The sequence below is a fragment of the Pteronotus mesoamericanus genome, unplaced genomic scaffold (assembly GCF_021234165.1).
Source record: "Pteronotus mesoamericanus isolate MK-2021 breed Mesoamerican mustached bat unplaced genomic scaffold, CSHL_Meso_final contig_163, whole genome shotgun sequence".
Taxonomy (NCBI): Eukaryota; Metazoa; Chordata; class Mammalia; order Chiroptera; family Mormoopidae; genus Pteronotus; species Pteronotus mesoamericanus.
In genome coordinates, this window is record NW_026555064.1 from 7,230,600 (window position 1) to 7,246,260 (window position 15,661).

General features: G+C 38.1%; 1 protein-coding gene across 1 annotated transcript in view; it reads left to right on the top strand.

Annotated features, from left to right (window-relative positions):
* The first annotated feature begins 18 nt into the window (after positions 1 to 18).
* Positions 19 to 15,661, top strand: part of ANAPC10 (anaphase promoting complex subunit 10) — a 43,295-nt gene continuing 27,652 nt past the window's right edge. Inside the window, exons 1-3 of the mRNA XM_054562813.1 lie at positions 19 to 127; positions 1,561 to 1,687; positions 6,522 to 6,612. Coding sequence (XP_054418788.1) covers positions 1,573 to 1,687; positions 6,522 to 6,612 — 206 coding nt within the window. The 5' untranslated portion in view covers positions 19 to 127; positions 1,561 to 1,572. The remainder of the gene's footprint in view (positions 128 to 1,560; positions 1,688 to 6,521; positions 6,613 to 15,661) is intronic.

Genomic DNA, 15,661 nt, shown 5'->3' on the forward strand with positions numbered 1-15,661 from the left:
CGTCATTGTGGTGCGACTCCAATTCAACCTCTTTGGGAAGCTGGGTTGTCCAAAAACTGAGTGGGAGTGGCGCGGAGTTGCAGGAAATCCTCAAACCCTGAGCTGCGGCAAAGTCGGTCTGCAGGCTGTAAGTGCGTGAGCTTTTCCCCGACGTGGACGATGGTTCTAGCGTAGGCACATGCATTCTCTTCCCAACCTCAATGTTTTTTTCCGCTCCCAATCTCCTGAAGGCCTGTGGGTCAGGTGTGGAACCTTAGCCATTGTCCATTTGAACACCTCTAGAACAGGTGTCAAGCAGGATCGGCAGTCTGGTCCAGACGCAGCTCGCGTTGGCGTCCCCTCGTAACGTTTCGTTTCCTTCTGAACTGTGTGGCCAGGAACCCAGTTTTATACGATCTCCGTGTTTTATCCACTTTGTGGCGTCCAATACCAAGTCTGGCAGTTGAATTCTACTCCAGTAGAGAAATGGGCCCCCTTTTTTTTTTTTTTTCTGACCTTTTGACATTTTTGGACACAGGACGTTCAGCTTGTAATGCTGGTCAGAGGTTTAATGGTCTCATTCTAGATCTTAGTTAGCTAGCAGGTGGTAAGTACTTTAGTGTATGGTTGAAGCTATTTATTCATCCTTTTATTCATTCAGTAAATCACTAATTGAGCATTTAAGTTTTAGGCCTTTACGAATTTTACAGCTCAGTGACTGTACTATTATTTAGTGAGTAAGTGGGGATTAAGGAACAACTGAGATCTAGTAGGAGGTGTCAAGGAGATGGTATACAGAACTATTGGTCCAAGTTTGTAACAGCGTGTATAACGATGTTCAGTAGCGATAACTTTGCATTTCCGAGACATTTTTTGAATATCGGTCACTATCCAAGAACCTTTTTTTCCTACACTTGGGTAGACTTTACAAGACTGACTAACAAAAGATGTGAAAGATGAAGTAAATTTTTAGAATAGGCCAGTTAGACCTTGAAGCCATTTTTTCTGACTTTGTCTTCTATGGTAAGAGCACATATCAGTGGAGCTTTTCACAACTAGTGGGGACATGTAATTTTTCTCTGCATCACTTGATGGAGTATTTGAAATGGAGACTAATAGTCACATGTTTCTGGAATATTTCAATCTGAGTTTTCTTGCGAAAGCAAGTCATTTGAATTAAGAATTTTTGCTCATAGAAGTATAGAACTGTTATAGCATTATAGAATTATAGATCCAGTCACTTCTTTGACAGGGAAGGAAATAAAATCTAGACCTGCCCAATGTCTGGGCTCATTAAAGGAGAGACTTAAGCTAAGACCCTGATTTTGTGCCCCTTTGTCTACTGTACTCTGCTGCTTTGCACATGATATATTTTAGAAACAAAAACAATTCCCAAGATTTTAAAAATTACAGCAGTTGAGTTATGTTTGCTGCATTGGAGAATTAGATGATTAATATGAAGAATATGTTAATGATCCATTGTGCTAGTCAGTTTTTATTTTAACCTTTTGTAAGAAGATGCTGAGGTGCTGGTATAATGTGGATATTCTTTCTGTCTCTCTCTTTTTTTTTCCTACATAGAATATTTTAAAAATGACCACACCAAACAAAACACCTCCTGGTGCTGACCCTAAGCAGTTGGAAAGGACTGGAACAGTACGGGAAATTGGATCACAAGCTGTGTGGTCACTCTCGTCTTGCAAACCAGGTAAAACAGAACAAAACAAGCTGTTTGTAATAATTGCTTACAGTTTGCTTGTGTTCTGGAGTGCTAAATTTAATCGAGTTTTCATTTAGTATATATGTCTTCCCAGTGGCTCCACTCTAATATCCACTTGAGTTTAACTGCGTGCGTCATAAGGTCTCCTTTTTATCCTTCCCTGTCTCTGCTATGATTCAGTTATTTGGTTAGCATTTTTTGTTGTTATTGTTGTTGTTGTATTTCTCTATGTGGGATAGGTAGGTGATACATTTTTTGAGTGATTACATATCCCAAAATATCTTTATTTTACTCATGGTCAGGATAGAATTCTTAAGTGTCAGTCCTTTTCTCAAAAATTTGTGGATGCTATTTCACCATTATCTTTTTTGTCATGTTGGCAAATAAGAAGGCCTGTGCTGCGCACTCGCTTGTTCGTGCGCTCTCTCTCTTTTTTGTGACTTGTTCTTTCTTTCTGGAAACATTTACATTTTTTCTCTTTATTCTTAGCACTCAAGACCTTTCCAGGATATGCCAGGATACATGTGTGCCTTTTCTCATCTTTTTAACCTGTCATTTGATGGGCATTTTCAATCTGTAGACTCAAGCTCAGAGAAAGATGTTTGGCTTTACGAACTTTAATTATTAATGCTGTTGGTCCACTACTTGCAGTTCCTTCACATCAAGACTCCTGTAGTCATCTTTCAAACCAAGCCTCTTCTTTATCTCCTCACAATACCTTTCTCTCTCTTTTTATGAGTAATTTATGGAAGTATAATTTACTTACAATAAAACTTACCCTTTTTAGGCATATAGCTCTATGAATTTTAATAAACACACAGTTCTGGAAGCACTGTCACAGTCAACTGCAGAATATTTCCATCATCCAAAGAAATTCCCACGTGCCTCTTGGTAGTCGCTCTCCTGCTCCCTCTGCCCGCAGGCCCCTGACTGCCTCTGATTTGAGCCCCTTTGTGTTTCTTAGAATGACATAGAAATGTAATCGCACTGTCTACAGCTTTTTGGGCCTGGCTTCTTTCACTTAGCATAATGTGTTTGTGATTTTTCCATACTATTATGTGTAACATAATTTTGTTTCTTTTTATTGCTGACTACTATTCCACTGTGTGGATCTAACATAGTTTGTTTAACTGATCACCAGTTAGTAGACATTTAGCTTTCTGGTAGCCAGCTTCCAAAATGACGTTTGTCTTTTGGTTTTCCTGCCCTTCTGTTGACCCCTCCCACATTGTATTCAGATTGGTCTCTTTGAACAGTATCAATAGAATATGGCAGAAATGATGGTGTGTGACTTCTGAGCTAAAGGGTAAAAGACATTGTGGCTCTCCCTCACTCTCGTTTGGATCACTGTCTCTGGGGGGAGCCAGCTGCCGTTGTGTGAGGAGGAGGGTGGCAAGGAACCTTGGCCTCCTGGCAATAGCCAATGAAGAACTGAGGCCTCTTGTCAGCAGTGACATGAGCAAACTATCTTAAAACAGATCCTTCCGCTCCAGTCAAGCTTTCAGATAATGGCTTTGGACAATCTGACAGCAAATTCGTCAGAGTCCATGGGCCAAACTGCCCAAACAAGATGCTCCAAAATTCCTCTCCCATAGAAATCATGAAAAAATGCAAGTTTGGTATTTTCAGCTGCTAAATTTTCAGATAATTTGTTATGCAGCAATAGTTAACTTAGATAAGGTTACTTTTAATATCTAGTGATTATGGATAAAGCTGCTAGAAACATAAGATTTTTGAGTGGACATACAGTTTCACTTTTTTTCAGTAAATACTTAGGAGTGAAATTGCTGGGTTCTATTGGGTTTCTTTCTTTCTTTCTTTCCAAGCTATACTTTTAATTTCCTTTTCTTGTTTTATTATATTGGCTGCAACTTCCAATATGTTGCATAGGAGTGGTGAGAAGGGACATCCTTGTCTTATTCCCGATCTTAGTGGGAAAGCTAGCGTCTTGCCATCGAGCCTGGTGTTAGCTGCTCTTTTCTTGTTAGGTATGTAAAGTTGAGGATATTTCCCTCTATTCTTAGTTCGCAGATAGATTTTACTTTGAATGGATGTTGGATTTTGTCAGATATTTTCTCTACATTTATTGATATCATCAAATCGTTCTTCTCCTTTAGTTGGTGTGATGGGTTACATTATTTGATTTTAGAATGTTGAACCAGCTTTCTGTACCTGGAATAAATCCTACTTGACTGTGGTATATAATTCTTTTTATACAGGGGTTCCATTTGCTAGTTATTTTCTTGAGGATTTTTGCATCTGTTTTCATGAGGACACATTGTTCTTTAATTTCCCTTGCTTGAAGGTCTTTGTCTGGTTTTAGCATTTGAATAATGCTGCCCTCATAGAATATGTCAGGAAGTTTTTCCCCTCCCTCTATTTTCTGCAAGAGATTGTAGAGAATTAAAACATTTCTTCCTTAAATGGAAGTCACAAGTGAAACTATCTAAGCCTAGTGATTTTTTTGAAAGGTTATTATTTTTGATTCAATTTCTGTAATAGATTCAGATGATCTGTTTCTACTTGTGTGAATTTTGGTAGGTGGTATCTTTCAAGGAATTGGTCCATTTTCTGCAAGTTGTCAAATTTATGGTCATAATGTTGCTTATAATAGAGTATCTTATTATTATCCATGGAATCAGTAGTGTTGGCCTCTCTTTCCTTTCTGATACAAGTAATTTGTGTCTTTTCTCTTTTTCCTGAGTTATGCCAGCTAGAAACTACGTTGTATCAATTATATGCTATATATATCCTGTTGATAGGGTGGTAAGTTGTTGGGGGGAACTGCAAGTTTCTATAATTGTGTGACTACATCCCAGTCTTTTAGTGGGTCTGTGTTCATGGCTGTGACCTTGACAAGTGCTTCTCACCTTTTCGTCCCCCTCTTCGGTGAAGGCTAGAGGAGACTGGAGTTGGGTGTATTCACTCCCCTTGTCAGTTAGGCTATGCTAGAACGGTTTTTGAAGTCTTTGTTAAGGAGGACAATGCTCTGGGCGTATTTCACAATGTCTACTTTCCCCCTGCATCTGCAGGGAACACTGGGGAACTTTCTCTGATCTTCACCCAGAGGAGAATCTGGTGAGTTCCTAGAGATAAAATTCATAAAAGTGTGGGGCCCTTTTAAGGCTGGGCTTCTGGGAGTTTTTCTGTCTCAAGCTAGTCCACACTCAGTCTCCAGCAATTAGTCAATTAGCAATCAGTTATTACTCTTAAATTTTCCTACCAGTTGCCAACTGTAGAGATGGTTTGTGCTCTCTGTAAGCTAACATTTTGCATTCACCTCTCTCTTCAGTTTTTTGGGTGGTGGTTTGTCCTGTGACTTCAATTCTCTGTTGTACTTAAGAAGAATTACTGGTTTTCAGTTAGTTCATTTTTTTCTTTATTGTTGTTGTGAGCAATGAGAACATCTTCCAAGCTCTTTACATGTCAGAATGAAAACTGGAAGTTCTTCTTTTCCTTTTCCTTTTTTTAGAAACTTTCATTGAATTTATTGGAGTAACATTGGTTAATAAAGTTGTACAGGTTTCAAGTGTACAATTCTATCATACATCATCTGTATATTACTTTTAAACTACTTTCATATTGGAAGTGGATTTCTTATAGACAGTGTATTAGCAAGTCTTGCTTTTTAAAAAACTAATCTGACATTCTTTACCTTTTAATTAGGAGTATTTAGACCATTTATACTTAATGTATTTATTGATATAATTAGATTTAAAACTACTATCTTGGAATTTATTTTCTTTTCTATCTTTTTCTTGTTAATGTTTATTCCTTTTTTTCCCTCCTGTTTTCAGATAAATTAAGTGTTTTTTAAAATTCTGTTTTATCTCCACTATTGACTTATTAGTTGTACATCATATTTTTGAGTGTTTGCCCTAAGTAAGGGTTACAATATAGAACTTTAATTATCACAGTTTACCTTCAAGTAATATTATACCACTGTAGGTATGGTTTGTGACTCCTTCAACAACGTATTTCCAATTCCTTCCTCCAATCCTTTATGCAATTAAACATTTTTTTTGTTTTGTTTTAATCCTCACCTGAGGGCATGCTCATTGGTTTTAGAAATAGGGGAAGGAAGGCAGAGAGAGAGGGAGGGAAACATCGATGCCAGAGAGGAACGTTGATTGGTTGCCTCCCATACACATCTGGGCCGTGAATAGGGACGACTTCACTGTACTAGTCAGTGGGGACGGTGGACGCCCTTGAGTGAGCATGTGCACTGTGTGGCCGTTGCATTTAAAATGGCTGAGCAAGTAGAGCGATGAATCTGCATCAAGTTTTGCATTAAGCTCGACCATTCCTACACAGAAACTATTAGGGTGATTCGGAAGGCCGAAGCTATGGGCAACTGGTGATTGGCAGCTTCATCACAACAACATGCCCACTCATGCCTCATGTCTTTTCCAGAGTTTTTTGGTGAAACATCAAGTCACCCAGGTGACTCAGCCCCCCTACAGCCCAGATTGGGTGCCCTGTGACTTGCAGCTTTTCCCAAAACTAAAGTCTCTTTTGAAAGGGAAGAGATTTCAGACCATTTATGAGATTCAGGAAAATATGCGGGGCAGCTGATGGTGATTGGGAGAACTGTGTGAGGTCCCAAGGTGCCTCCTTTAAAGAGGACTGAGGCATCACTCTCCTATGTACAGTGTTTCTTGTATCTTGTATCTTCTTCAATAAATACCTCTATTTTTCATAGTACATGGCTGATACTTTTTGGACAGCCTATATATATATATGCATATAGAGTAATTTTATATTTTGAATATATAGCTCTTTCTTTAGCATGAGAATTCATTGTCACTTGTGGTGTTTTTAGGATTTGGAGTGGATCAGTTACGAGATGACAATCTAGAAACTTATTGGCAATCAGATGGCTCCCAGCCTCATTTAGTGAACATCCAATTCAGGTAATACATTTAAAAATTTTTTTATTTGATTTATTACGGTGACCTTGGTTAATGAAATTATATAGGTTTCAGGTGAACAATTCTATGATACATCATCTGTGTAGTGCACTGTGTGTTCATCACCCAAAGTCAAGTCTCCTTCAGTCACCATTTATTTCTCCCTTACCCTCTGCTACCTCCCTCCTCCTCACCCTCCGGGAAACACCATACTGTTGTCTGTGTCTGTGAGGGTTTATTTATTTATTTAGCTTAATTTTTTTCACCTTTTTCACCCAGCCCCTCTAACCCCTCCCCTCTGACAACTGTCAGTTAATTCTCTGTATCAAAGAGTCTGAATCTATTTTGTTTGTTAGTTTATTTTGTTCATTAGATTCACATATAAGTGAAATCATATGGTGTTTGTTTTTCTCTGGCTGACTTATTTCACTGTCACAAAAGGTAAGATTTCCTTTCCTCCCTCCCTCCCTTCCTTTTTTCTTTTTTTATAGTCATGTATATTCCATTGTGTAAATGTACCACAGCTTTTTTATCCACTCATTTACTGATGTGCAGTTGGGATATCCCCAAATCTTGGCTATTGTAAGTAATGCTGCAATGAACATAGGCGTGCTTATGTTCTTTCAAATTAGTGTTTTGAGTTTCTTCGGGTATATTTCCAGGAGTGGAATCAATGGGTCATAAGGCAGTTCCTTTTTATTTTTTTAAGGTAACTCCATACTATTTCCCACAGTATGGCTGTACCAATCTGCATTCCCACCAACAGTGCACGAGTGTTCCCTTTTCTCCATGTCCTTTCAAACACTTGTCACTTGTTGATTTATTGATAATAGCCATTCTGACAGGTGTGAGGTGATATTTCATTGTGGTTTTAATTTTACCATTTCTCCGATGATTAGTGATGTTGAGCATCTTTTCATATGTCTATTGACGATCTGTATCTCCTCTGGAGAAGTGTCTATTCAGGTCTTTTGCCCATTTTTTCATTGGATTGTTTGTTTTTTTTGGTGTTGAGTTTTATAATTTTATAAATTTTGGATATTAACTCCTTTTTGGATGTGTCATTGGCAAATATATTCTCCTATTCATTGGGTTGTGTTTTCATTTTATTAATGGTTTCCTTTGCTGTGCAAAAACTTTGTAGTTCGATGTAGTCCCGTTTGTTTATTTTTTCTTTTGTTTCCCTTGCCCAAGGAGATTTATCAGAAAAAATAATGCTATGAAAAATGTCAAGAATTTTAATGCCTGTTTTCTTCTAGGATTTTTATGATTTTATGTTTTACATTTAAGTCTTTAATCCATTTTGAGTTTATTTTTGTGTATCATGTAAGAAGGTGGAATAGTTTCATTTTTTTTTTTGCACATATCTGTCCAGTTTTCTACCCCATTTATTGAACAGACTATCTTTACCCCATTGTATGTTCTTGCCTCCTTCATCAAATATTAATTGACTATAAAGATGTGGATTTATTTCTGAGCTCTCTATTCTGTTCCATTGATCTATATGTCTGTTTTGTATGCCAGTACCATGCTGTTTTGGTTACTATAGCCTTGTAGCAGAGTTTCATTTCAGTTAACATGATTCCTCCAACTTTGTTCTTCTTTCTCAAATTCCTGTGGCTATTGAGGATCTTTGTGGTTCCATACATTTTTGGAACATTTGTTCTATTCTGTGCAATATGCCTCTGGTATCTTGATAGGAATTGCATTGAAGCTAAAGATTGTTTTAGGTAGTATGGACATTTTAATGATGTTAATCCTTGCTATTCATGAACACAATTTGTGCTTCCACTTATTTGTATCTTCTTCAGTTTCTTTATTTAGCGCCCTACAATTTTTCAAGTACAGTTCTTTTACATTCTTGGTTAAATTTTATTGCTAGGCATCTTTTATAATGCAATTGTAAATGGGATTTTTTTTTTTAGTTTCCTTTTTTGATAGTTCATTTTCTATGTATGCAACTGATTTCTGGATATTTATTTTGTATCCTGTCTGTTTACTGAATACATTTGTCAGTTCTAGTAGTTTTCTGTAGAATTTTTAGGGTTCTCCAGATAATACTTTTTTGAATTTTTCAATTTGTGTAGGTTATAAGTGATCAAAGAAATTGATTTTACTTACATAAATTTTTAAAAATATAGAAATTATAGTGAAACGCACTGAACTTTGCTTTTGATACGTCTCAGACATTATTTATTTGCTAACTAGAATGTGTTCTAAGTTTACTCTTTCAAAGCATTTATGAATTCTTTATGGTACCTTATACAGTTTCTTTTACACAGATATTTCTCAAATATACTTTTCAGTATGATTTATTTTAGAAGTATATGCTTTGCTTATGATCCAGGTACCCGTGCAGTGACTGCCATTGTGAAAAAATACTTCATCTTAGAACCTATGAGGGCATTTCTAGGTTTGAAATGCTTACTTTTTTGTGGGGAAAGGAAAACAGCTATATTTTTGTCAATTGCTTTGAATTTATTGACTTAGATGGAAATCAGTTAGCTTGGTTATCTTGCTCCTGTTATGCCATCTGTTTAATCGTTCTATAGCATTGTATTTTTGTTTGTTTTTATCTTCCTACTTACAGATCAGCAAATTTCTTACGAAAAAGTCAGATTGTATGTTTTAGGCCTTGTGGGCTCTCTGACCTCTGTTACAATTACTCGGTTGTCCCATTATAGCAGGAAAGCAGCTGTAGGCCATGTGTCATGACTTGAATGTAGCTGTTCGAATGAAACTTTATCTTACAAGAGTAGGTGACGGGCAGGGTTCAGCCAGTGGGCTGTAATATGCCAACTCCTGTCTTAGGGTATTAAACGTGTATATACCAGAAATAAAAACAGCAGCCAATATACTTTTTAAAAGACTTAAAATACCAGATACTTTCCTAAATGTCTTACCCACTTAAGCATTCATTACATTTACCCTTTACAGCTATTTTTAATCTTTATTTTGTAGTTTCAGAATCAGACCTTAAATAAATTAACATATTTGCCTAGGGTCACACAGCAAGGGAGTGGGAGAGCTGCAGTTTGAACACAAGTACTTTGACCCGGGAGCCTGTCCTTGTAACGCTCTGCTGTGTAGCCTGGGCTAAAATGCTTCTCTGTGACAGCAAAGGCTGTTGCTTAAAAGTTGCGTGATGGGTGTCCTGTTTCATTGTATTATATTAGAATAGCAGGGTTTTTCCAGCAAATTAGTTTTATACAGAAGACCATGTATTGAACGAATAATAGTAAAAATTATCTATTGAAATAAAGAAGAACAGAAGAATGTTAAGAAAAATATTGAAAAGCTCTACGGGCTTGCTTTATTTTAAAGAGAAAGGCAGGTAGTTTAACGGTGAGATAAATAAAAATTAGCAAGGACTCATGGGCAAACCCCAAGTGGGGAAGGATTGAGGGAGGGAGGGAGGGGAGGTGGGCAGGGGAAAGCTCTGGGGGATAGGCGGAGACAAATGTATTTGAAAAAATAAATTTTTAAAAACACCAAAGTTTTAAAAAAACAAAAAAACAAAAAATATTTTTTAAAAATCAGTATTTCATCTACTTGAATGAGAACACTGATAGCCATAAATGCCATTGTTATTTAAAACACTTTGAACAAAAAATACTTTATCAATATAATAAACTCATACATACACATAAATACCAGCACATGTATGGGTGTAAATTGCTTAAACCAAATAATACAACTTAATTTCCCCTCTTCCCCAAATTGCGGGCTGTTCATAACTTTTATCCTTTATAATTGTGTAAAGTTTTAAGTTCTTAAAAAGGAGTAGTTAACAGATGAACACTAGGATCTATTAATCATCACACTGCAGTTTTTTGCACTTAGACATCTTAGTGAAAAAATACTTTGCAATTATTGGATAGTTTATTGCATTTCCTCTTATTTTTAAAAGTAGAGCAAATGGAAAAAAATCAAAATGCTGATGCCACTTAAGAAATAATGGGTACTAAGCTTAATAACCTAAGACAATTGTAATTACATTAGAAATCAACCTCAACCAAGTATCATTGGACTTTACCAGTCAACTAAATGTTGACTATGAATGGAAAAATCACAAAGGAAATACTAGAAATTTATTGTCAAAGATTTTTATGACTAAAAATAAACGTGGTATAATTTAGGACTGGACAAATTTTCTGTCTCTTAGGGAGCCGGCTTTCATGTCTCTGATATGTAAGCCCAGCATTCAACTTTCTTCCACTTGATTTTCTGTGTGTTTTCATTAATACAATATGTACTAAAGAGAGGACTTTCTATATTGAAAAAAATGTTACAAGTAAGCTTGAAAGAAGTTCAGTTTGGACTTTATATTTTGTTAAGAGAAACAAAATATTTAACTCCTTAGATATTTTCCCCTTCACAGAGAAAATAAGCAACTCATTCCTTATAGCATTTTCTCAGCTAATTGGGCATGTAGATTTTAGAAATAATTAGTATGTATTGTCAAGGTGAACTTGTAGTGCACAGTTACAAAGCAACATTTACTTTTAGACCTCATTGCTACTTTAAATCAGGGGCGAGTTCTTTCCTTGGCCTGGATAAAAACTCGGTGAGGAGACGGTACAACATTCTTGGCTAATATATACAGTTCTCTGATCACTTCCAATAGCAAAAGAGAGATTAAAAATGAAAATGTTCAGTCCTGGCTAATAATGAAAGCCTCAGACTTGCTTTAGTTTCTTCTAAGGCTTCTTTTTCTCCTGAAGATTGAATCTGTTGCAAATGGAAGAGGGAAGGTATGCTCTGCTTCTCTTTCCCTGTCTTACTTCTGTTTGTCTTCTCCCATGTTCTTAACTGATTTCTGAACTCTCTTGGCCTTCTAGTATGGAAGTGGAGAAGGAAAATTCCTAATTGCTGATTCTATCTTGGTGATCTAGCGTTGGTGCTGTTTGTGTATGGCTCTATGTTTAAAGCTGAGTATCTTTTGGATGCTTTTGTGGCTGAGGGAACATATTTCCGTGGTCACTTAATGCGGTGGTGATTCACCTGCAGTTCTTTTGCTGAGGATGCATTCCTCATTTACTCCGCCCTCAATTCCTAGGCCTTTGATGATAACTCCAGCTTTCTGCTGAGGACTGTTCTCCTTACTAGCCAGAAACTGATAGAATCCTTGAGGTAGCAGGTTGATGAAGTTCCCGCCTCTTCCTAGTGTGCTCAGCACATTTTTGGTGAATAATTGTTTGATTTTCTCAAATCTGTTTCTGAATCTATTTATATAATCATATTGTTTCTCTTCTTTAGTCCATTCAGAAGGTGACTTTCAGTGATTTTTTTATTGTAAAGTGCACGTGACATTTATCCCTTGTAAGGGTACAGTTCGGTGTCATTAAGTATATTCACCCTGTTGTACAGCCGTCACCAGTGTCCACGTCTAGAACTTTTCATCCTCCCAAACTGAGACTCTGCTTGTTAAACAGCAGCTCACTGTGCTTTCCTTTCCCCAGCCTCTGGTCACCGCTCTTCTACTTTTCTGCCTGTTTATTTTTTATATCTATCAATAGTGGCCATTTGACATCTTCTTTGGAAAAATGGCTATTCAGGTTCTTTGCCCATTTTTGAATTGTGTTTTTTGTTTTCTTGTTGTTGAGTTTTAGGAGTTCTTTATGTGTTCTGGATATTAATCTAATCCCATATCAGATATGATTTGCAAATGTTTTCTCCCATTCTGTGGGTTGCCTTTTTATAAAAGTGTTAAATTTTGATCAGCTCCAATTTATTGTTTATTTTGCTTGTGACTTGGGTGTCATATCTCATTGATTCATATAATTGTATTATTAGTTATTATTGTTAATATCTTACTGAGCCTTATTGACAAACTAAACTTTATCATAGGAATGAGATATATTGTCTCATAGACCACTGATATTCTATTCATTTTAATGCGGGATGAGAGCTTTTTGTTTTCTATGCTTCTCTTTGGAGAGGTTCTGTGGCTGTGTTATTATGTCTCCTGTCTTCTGCAATGATTAAACTGCTATTAATCCCATCCAATGAGTTTCTTACTTCAGGATTTTTTTTTTCATGTCCAGAAACTCCATTTGGTTTTTTAAATATCTTTCATTTCTTCTCTTTTTTTTTTGTTCTTTTTTAATTCCTTGAACAGATTTATGGCAGACTGCATTTTCCAGTGTGCTCACAACATCACTTCCTATTGCACGTGTTCTTCAACAACTGCACTGCTACCTAATGGACAGAGGGCATCTGTGGTTCCTGTCCTTGAAACTGATCAGGACTTTGTGGATTTCTTGCCTAATAGAGTCTGGATCTTATCATACTGTCATTTCTGAGGCTGGGTCATGAAAAGCAATACAGATTCTTCCTTGCTCTCGCTCTTTTATGTTATTCTGTCCCTTGGTATCCATCTACCATGTTGTGAGAAAACCCACATCAAATGGAGAAGCCCATAAAGAAATGAGCCAAAGCCTGAGGGCTCCGCTAAGCTCCCAGCTGACACCCAGCACCGACTTGCCAGCCATGTTAACAAGCCGTCCTGGGGGCAGAACCTTCAGATCTCAAGGGGAGTCGCCACACCTGGCGTGGTGTGGAGCCTGCCTTCCTGAGCCCCGCCCCAGTGCAGATTCATAAAGAAAATGACTCCTTTGTAAAGCCACTAAGTTTTGAGGTGGTTTGGTACACACCTGTAGGTAAAGTATAGGTAGATATTTATGTTTTCTTTTTTTATGCCCGTATCTTTTAATTCCATCATCTCTTTTTTATATTTGCCTTTATTGACTGACTTTCCCTTATTATGGGTCACATTTTTCTGCTTCTTTGTTCTAATTTTTGATTGGATGTTGGATATAGTAAATTTTACCTTGCTTGAATACTGGATTTTTTTTTTTTTTTAAGGAGGATTGGACTTTGTTCTGGCAGGCAGTTAATTAAAAATCATTTTGATCGTTTTGAGGCTTCACTTTTAAGCTCAATGTTTTACAGTGAGTCAAGGGCAGCCTTCACTCTAGGGTGGGGGTAGTAGCAAAGGTTTGTGATAGGACAGACAGCAAATGTTTCTGGCCTTGCAAACCCCATTTTAGGCTGTTCCACCTGCTCAGCTCTGCCAATGTAGTGCAGAGCAGCTGTGGACTACACAACAGGTGTTGCGTTGTTTCAATAAAATTTTATTTATAAAAGTAAGCGCGCTTGGCCTGTCTGAGCTGTGGTTCGCTGATCCCTGTGCCAGGGTGCCAGCTCTCCAACTTTTGGGTTTTCAGGCCGCTAGGGACTTTCACCGAGGCCTCCAGAGAGTTTCTGTTTATATTTTGTAACTATCAGTACTTACCATATTAGAAATTATAGCTGAGGAATTTTTAAGTATTTATTTATTAACTAATACTTAACCTATTATGTTAACATAAGTAACATTTTTAAATGAAAAATAACAGTATCTTCCCAAACAAAAATAGTGAGAAGAGGGTTGCTTTTCCTTCTCTGTGAATCTCTCTAGTGTTTCCCTTAAGAGAAAACGGTTGGAGTCTCATACACGTTTCTTCATTAAATGTTTTACAACATCCCATGTCAGCTAGCATCTGGGAAACTCCACTGTACACACGTAAGAGTGATTCTGGAAAAGACAAATAACATCTTAGTATTTATAGGAAAATAGTTGTGATCTTGCAGATTCCCTGAAAGGGTATTGAGCACCACGCCCCCCGCCCCCTGCCCCTGTCCCCGCCCCTGTCCCTGCCCCGCAAGCCTCCTCGGTGATCCCCAGGCCACTCTTTAACCATCACTTCTCAGGGACAAGATTAACATCGTGGTTTATGAATCCTGATCCTTCCGGGGTCTCAGATTAATGTCCTAGGCGTTTGAAGAAACGTTTGGACCCTCCACTTCGGTTGTTGGGAACTCTAACGATTCCCTGCCGTGTGTCACTTCTGGCTATTGTTTTGCTTATTGCACCCCAGTAATTGTTCTTTCCTGAGCAGTTGCTGTTCTTTGCCTGTCTCTGTGCAGTGCTGCCGTCTGCACGTGCAGAGTGGTTTCCAGTCAGAGACTCAAGGGGGCTCCAGGCAGGTTTCTGGCGTTTTTCCCCAGCAGAGCCCCGCCCTCAGCTCTGTGAGACCACGCGACCCTGTTGGCGTCTTCGCGTGGCCCACCTCCTTTGTTCCTGCCTCTCAGGACCCCGCTGGTGTGCTGCCTGCTGTTTGGTGTCTGCAGACAGTTTTCCATATATGTTGCCTGTTTATTCAAGTTGTTTATGGTGGGAGGGCAAGGCCTGTAAAAATTACTTCTTCATGAGGAGACATCTTTGACTTTTTGTTGTTTGTTTTGGTTTTGTTTTTAGTCATATCTGCTGAAAATTTTGCATTAAGATCTCATATGTTCTAGTAAAACATGGTCTTTGTTGTCTCAGTCTTCAGTGAACACCTTAACTGTAGTAGCCTGTTAAGAGTGATCAGAAACAAATGTTCACACAGAGAGGGAGTTTTCCGCCTTGAACCAGGAGCAAAGGAGAGTGCAATCATTTATATGTATATAAATCTTTTGTTTGCGTTTTGTTTTAGGAGAGTATGCAGACCCTTTGTTTCATTTATAGCTCAGTCTCTGAGTAATAATGTAGTCAGCAGGTTAACAGGGAATGATAAACAATTTTATAACTGTTTTGCCTTTTAGTTTTAGCTCTTGGACCGCGAGGGCTCGCAGCTGCTCACAGAGCAGGCACCTGGCCCTCTGCGGCACTGGAATGGGGGCTGGTCGCTTACCTTCGGATCTGCGCTTCCGTTTCCTCACCTGTAAGGTGGGCATCGTGAGGTCAAACTAAATAGGAACGCGACCGCCTAGTAACAGAGCTTCTAATAAAGTGCTTTAATCGAGGTGGACGTTTCTTTCTGCTGCCTCTGCCTGTAAGAGGAGGCTGGCAGCCCCTCAGAGTCCTGTGGGCCCGGATTCCCTCTCTGCATTTCACTGTTCTCGCTCGCTGGTCTACCCTGCGACTGTATCCTGGGCAGCAGGAAGGAGGAGGTGGGAAAGGTAAAAAGGGCATGTCTTCCTCTTAAAGCAGCTTACTTTAATTCACTCAGGCATTTGGTTTAAA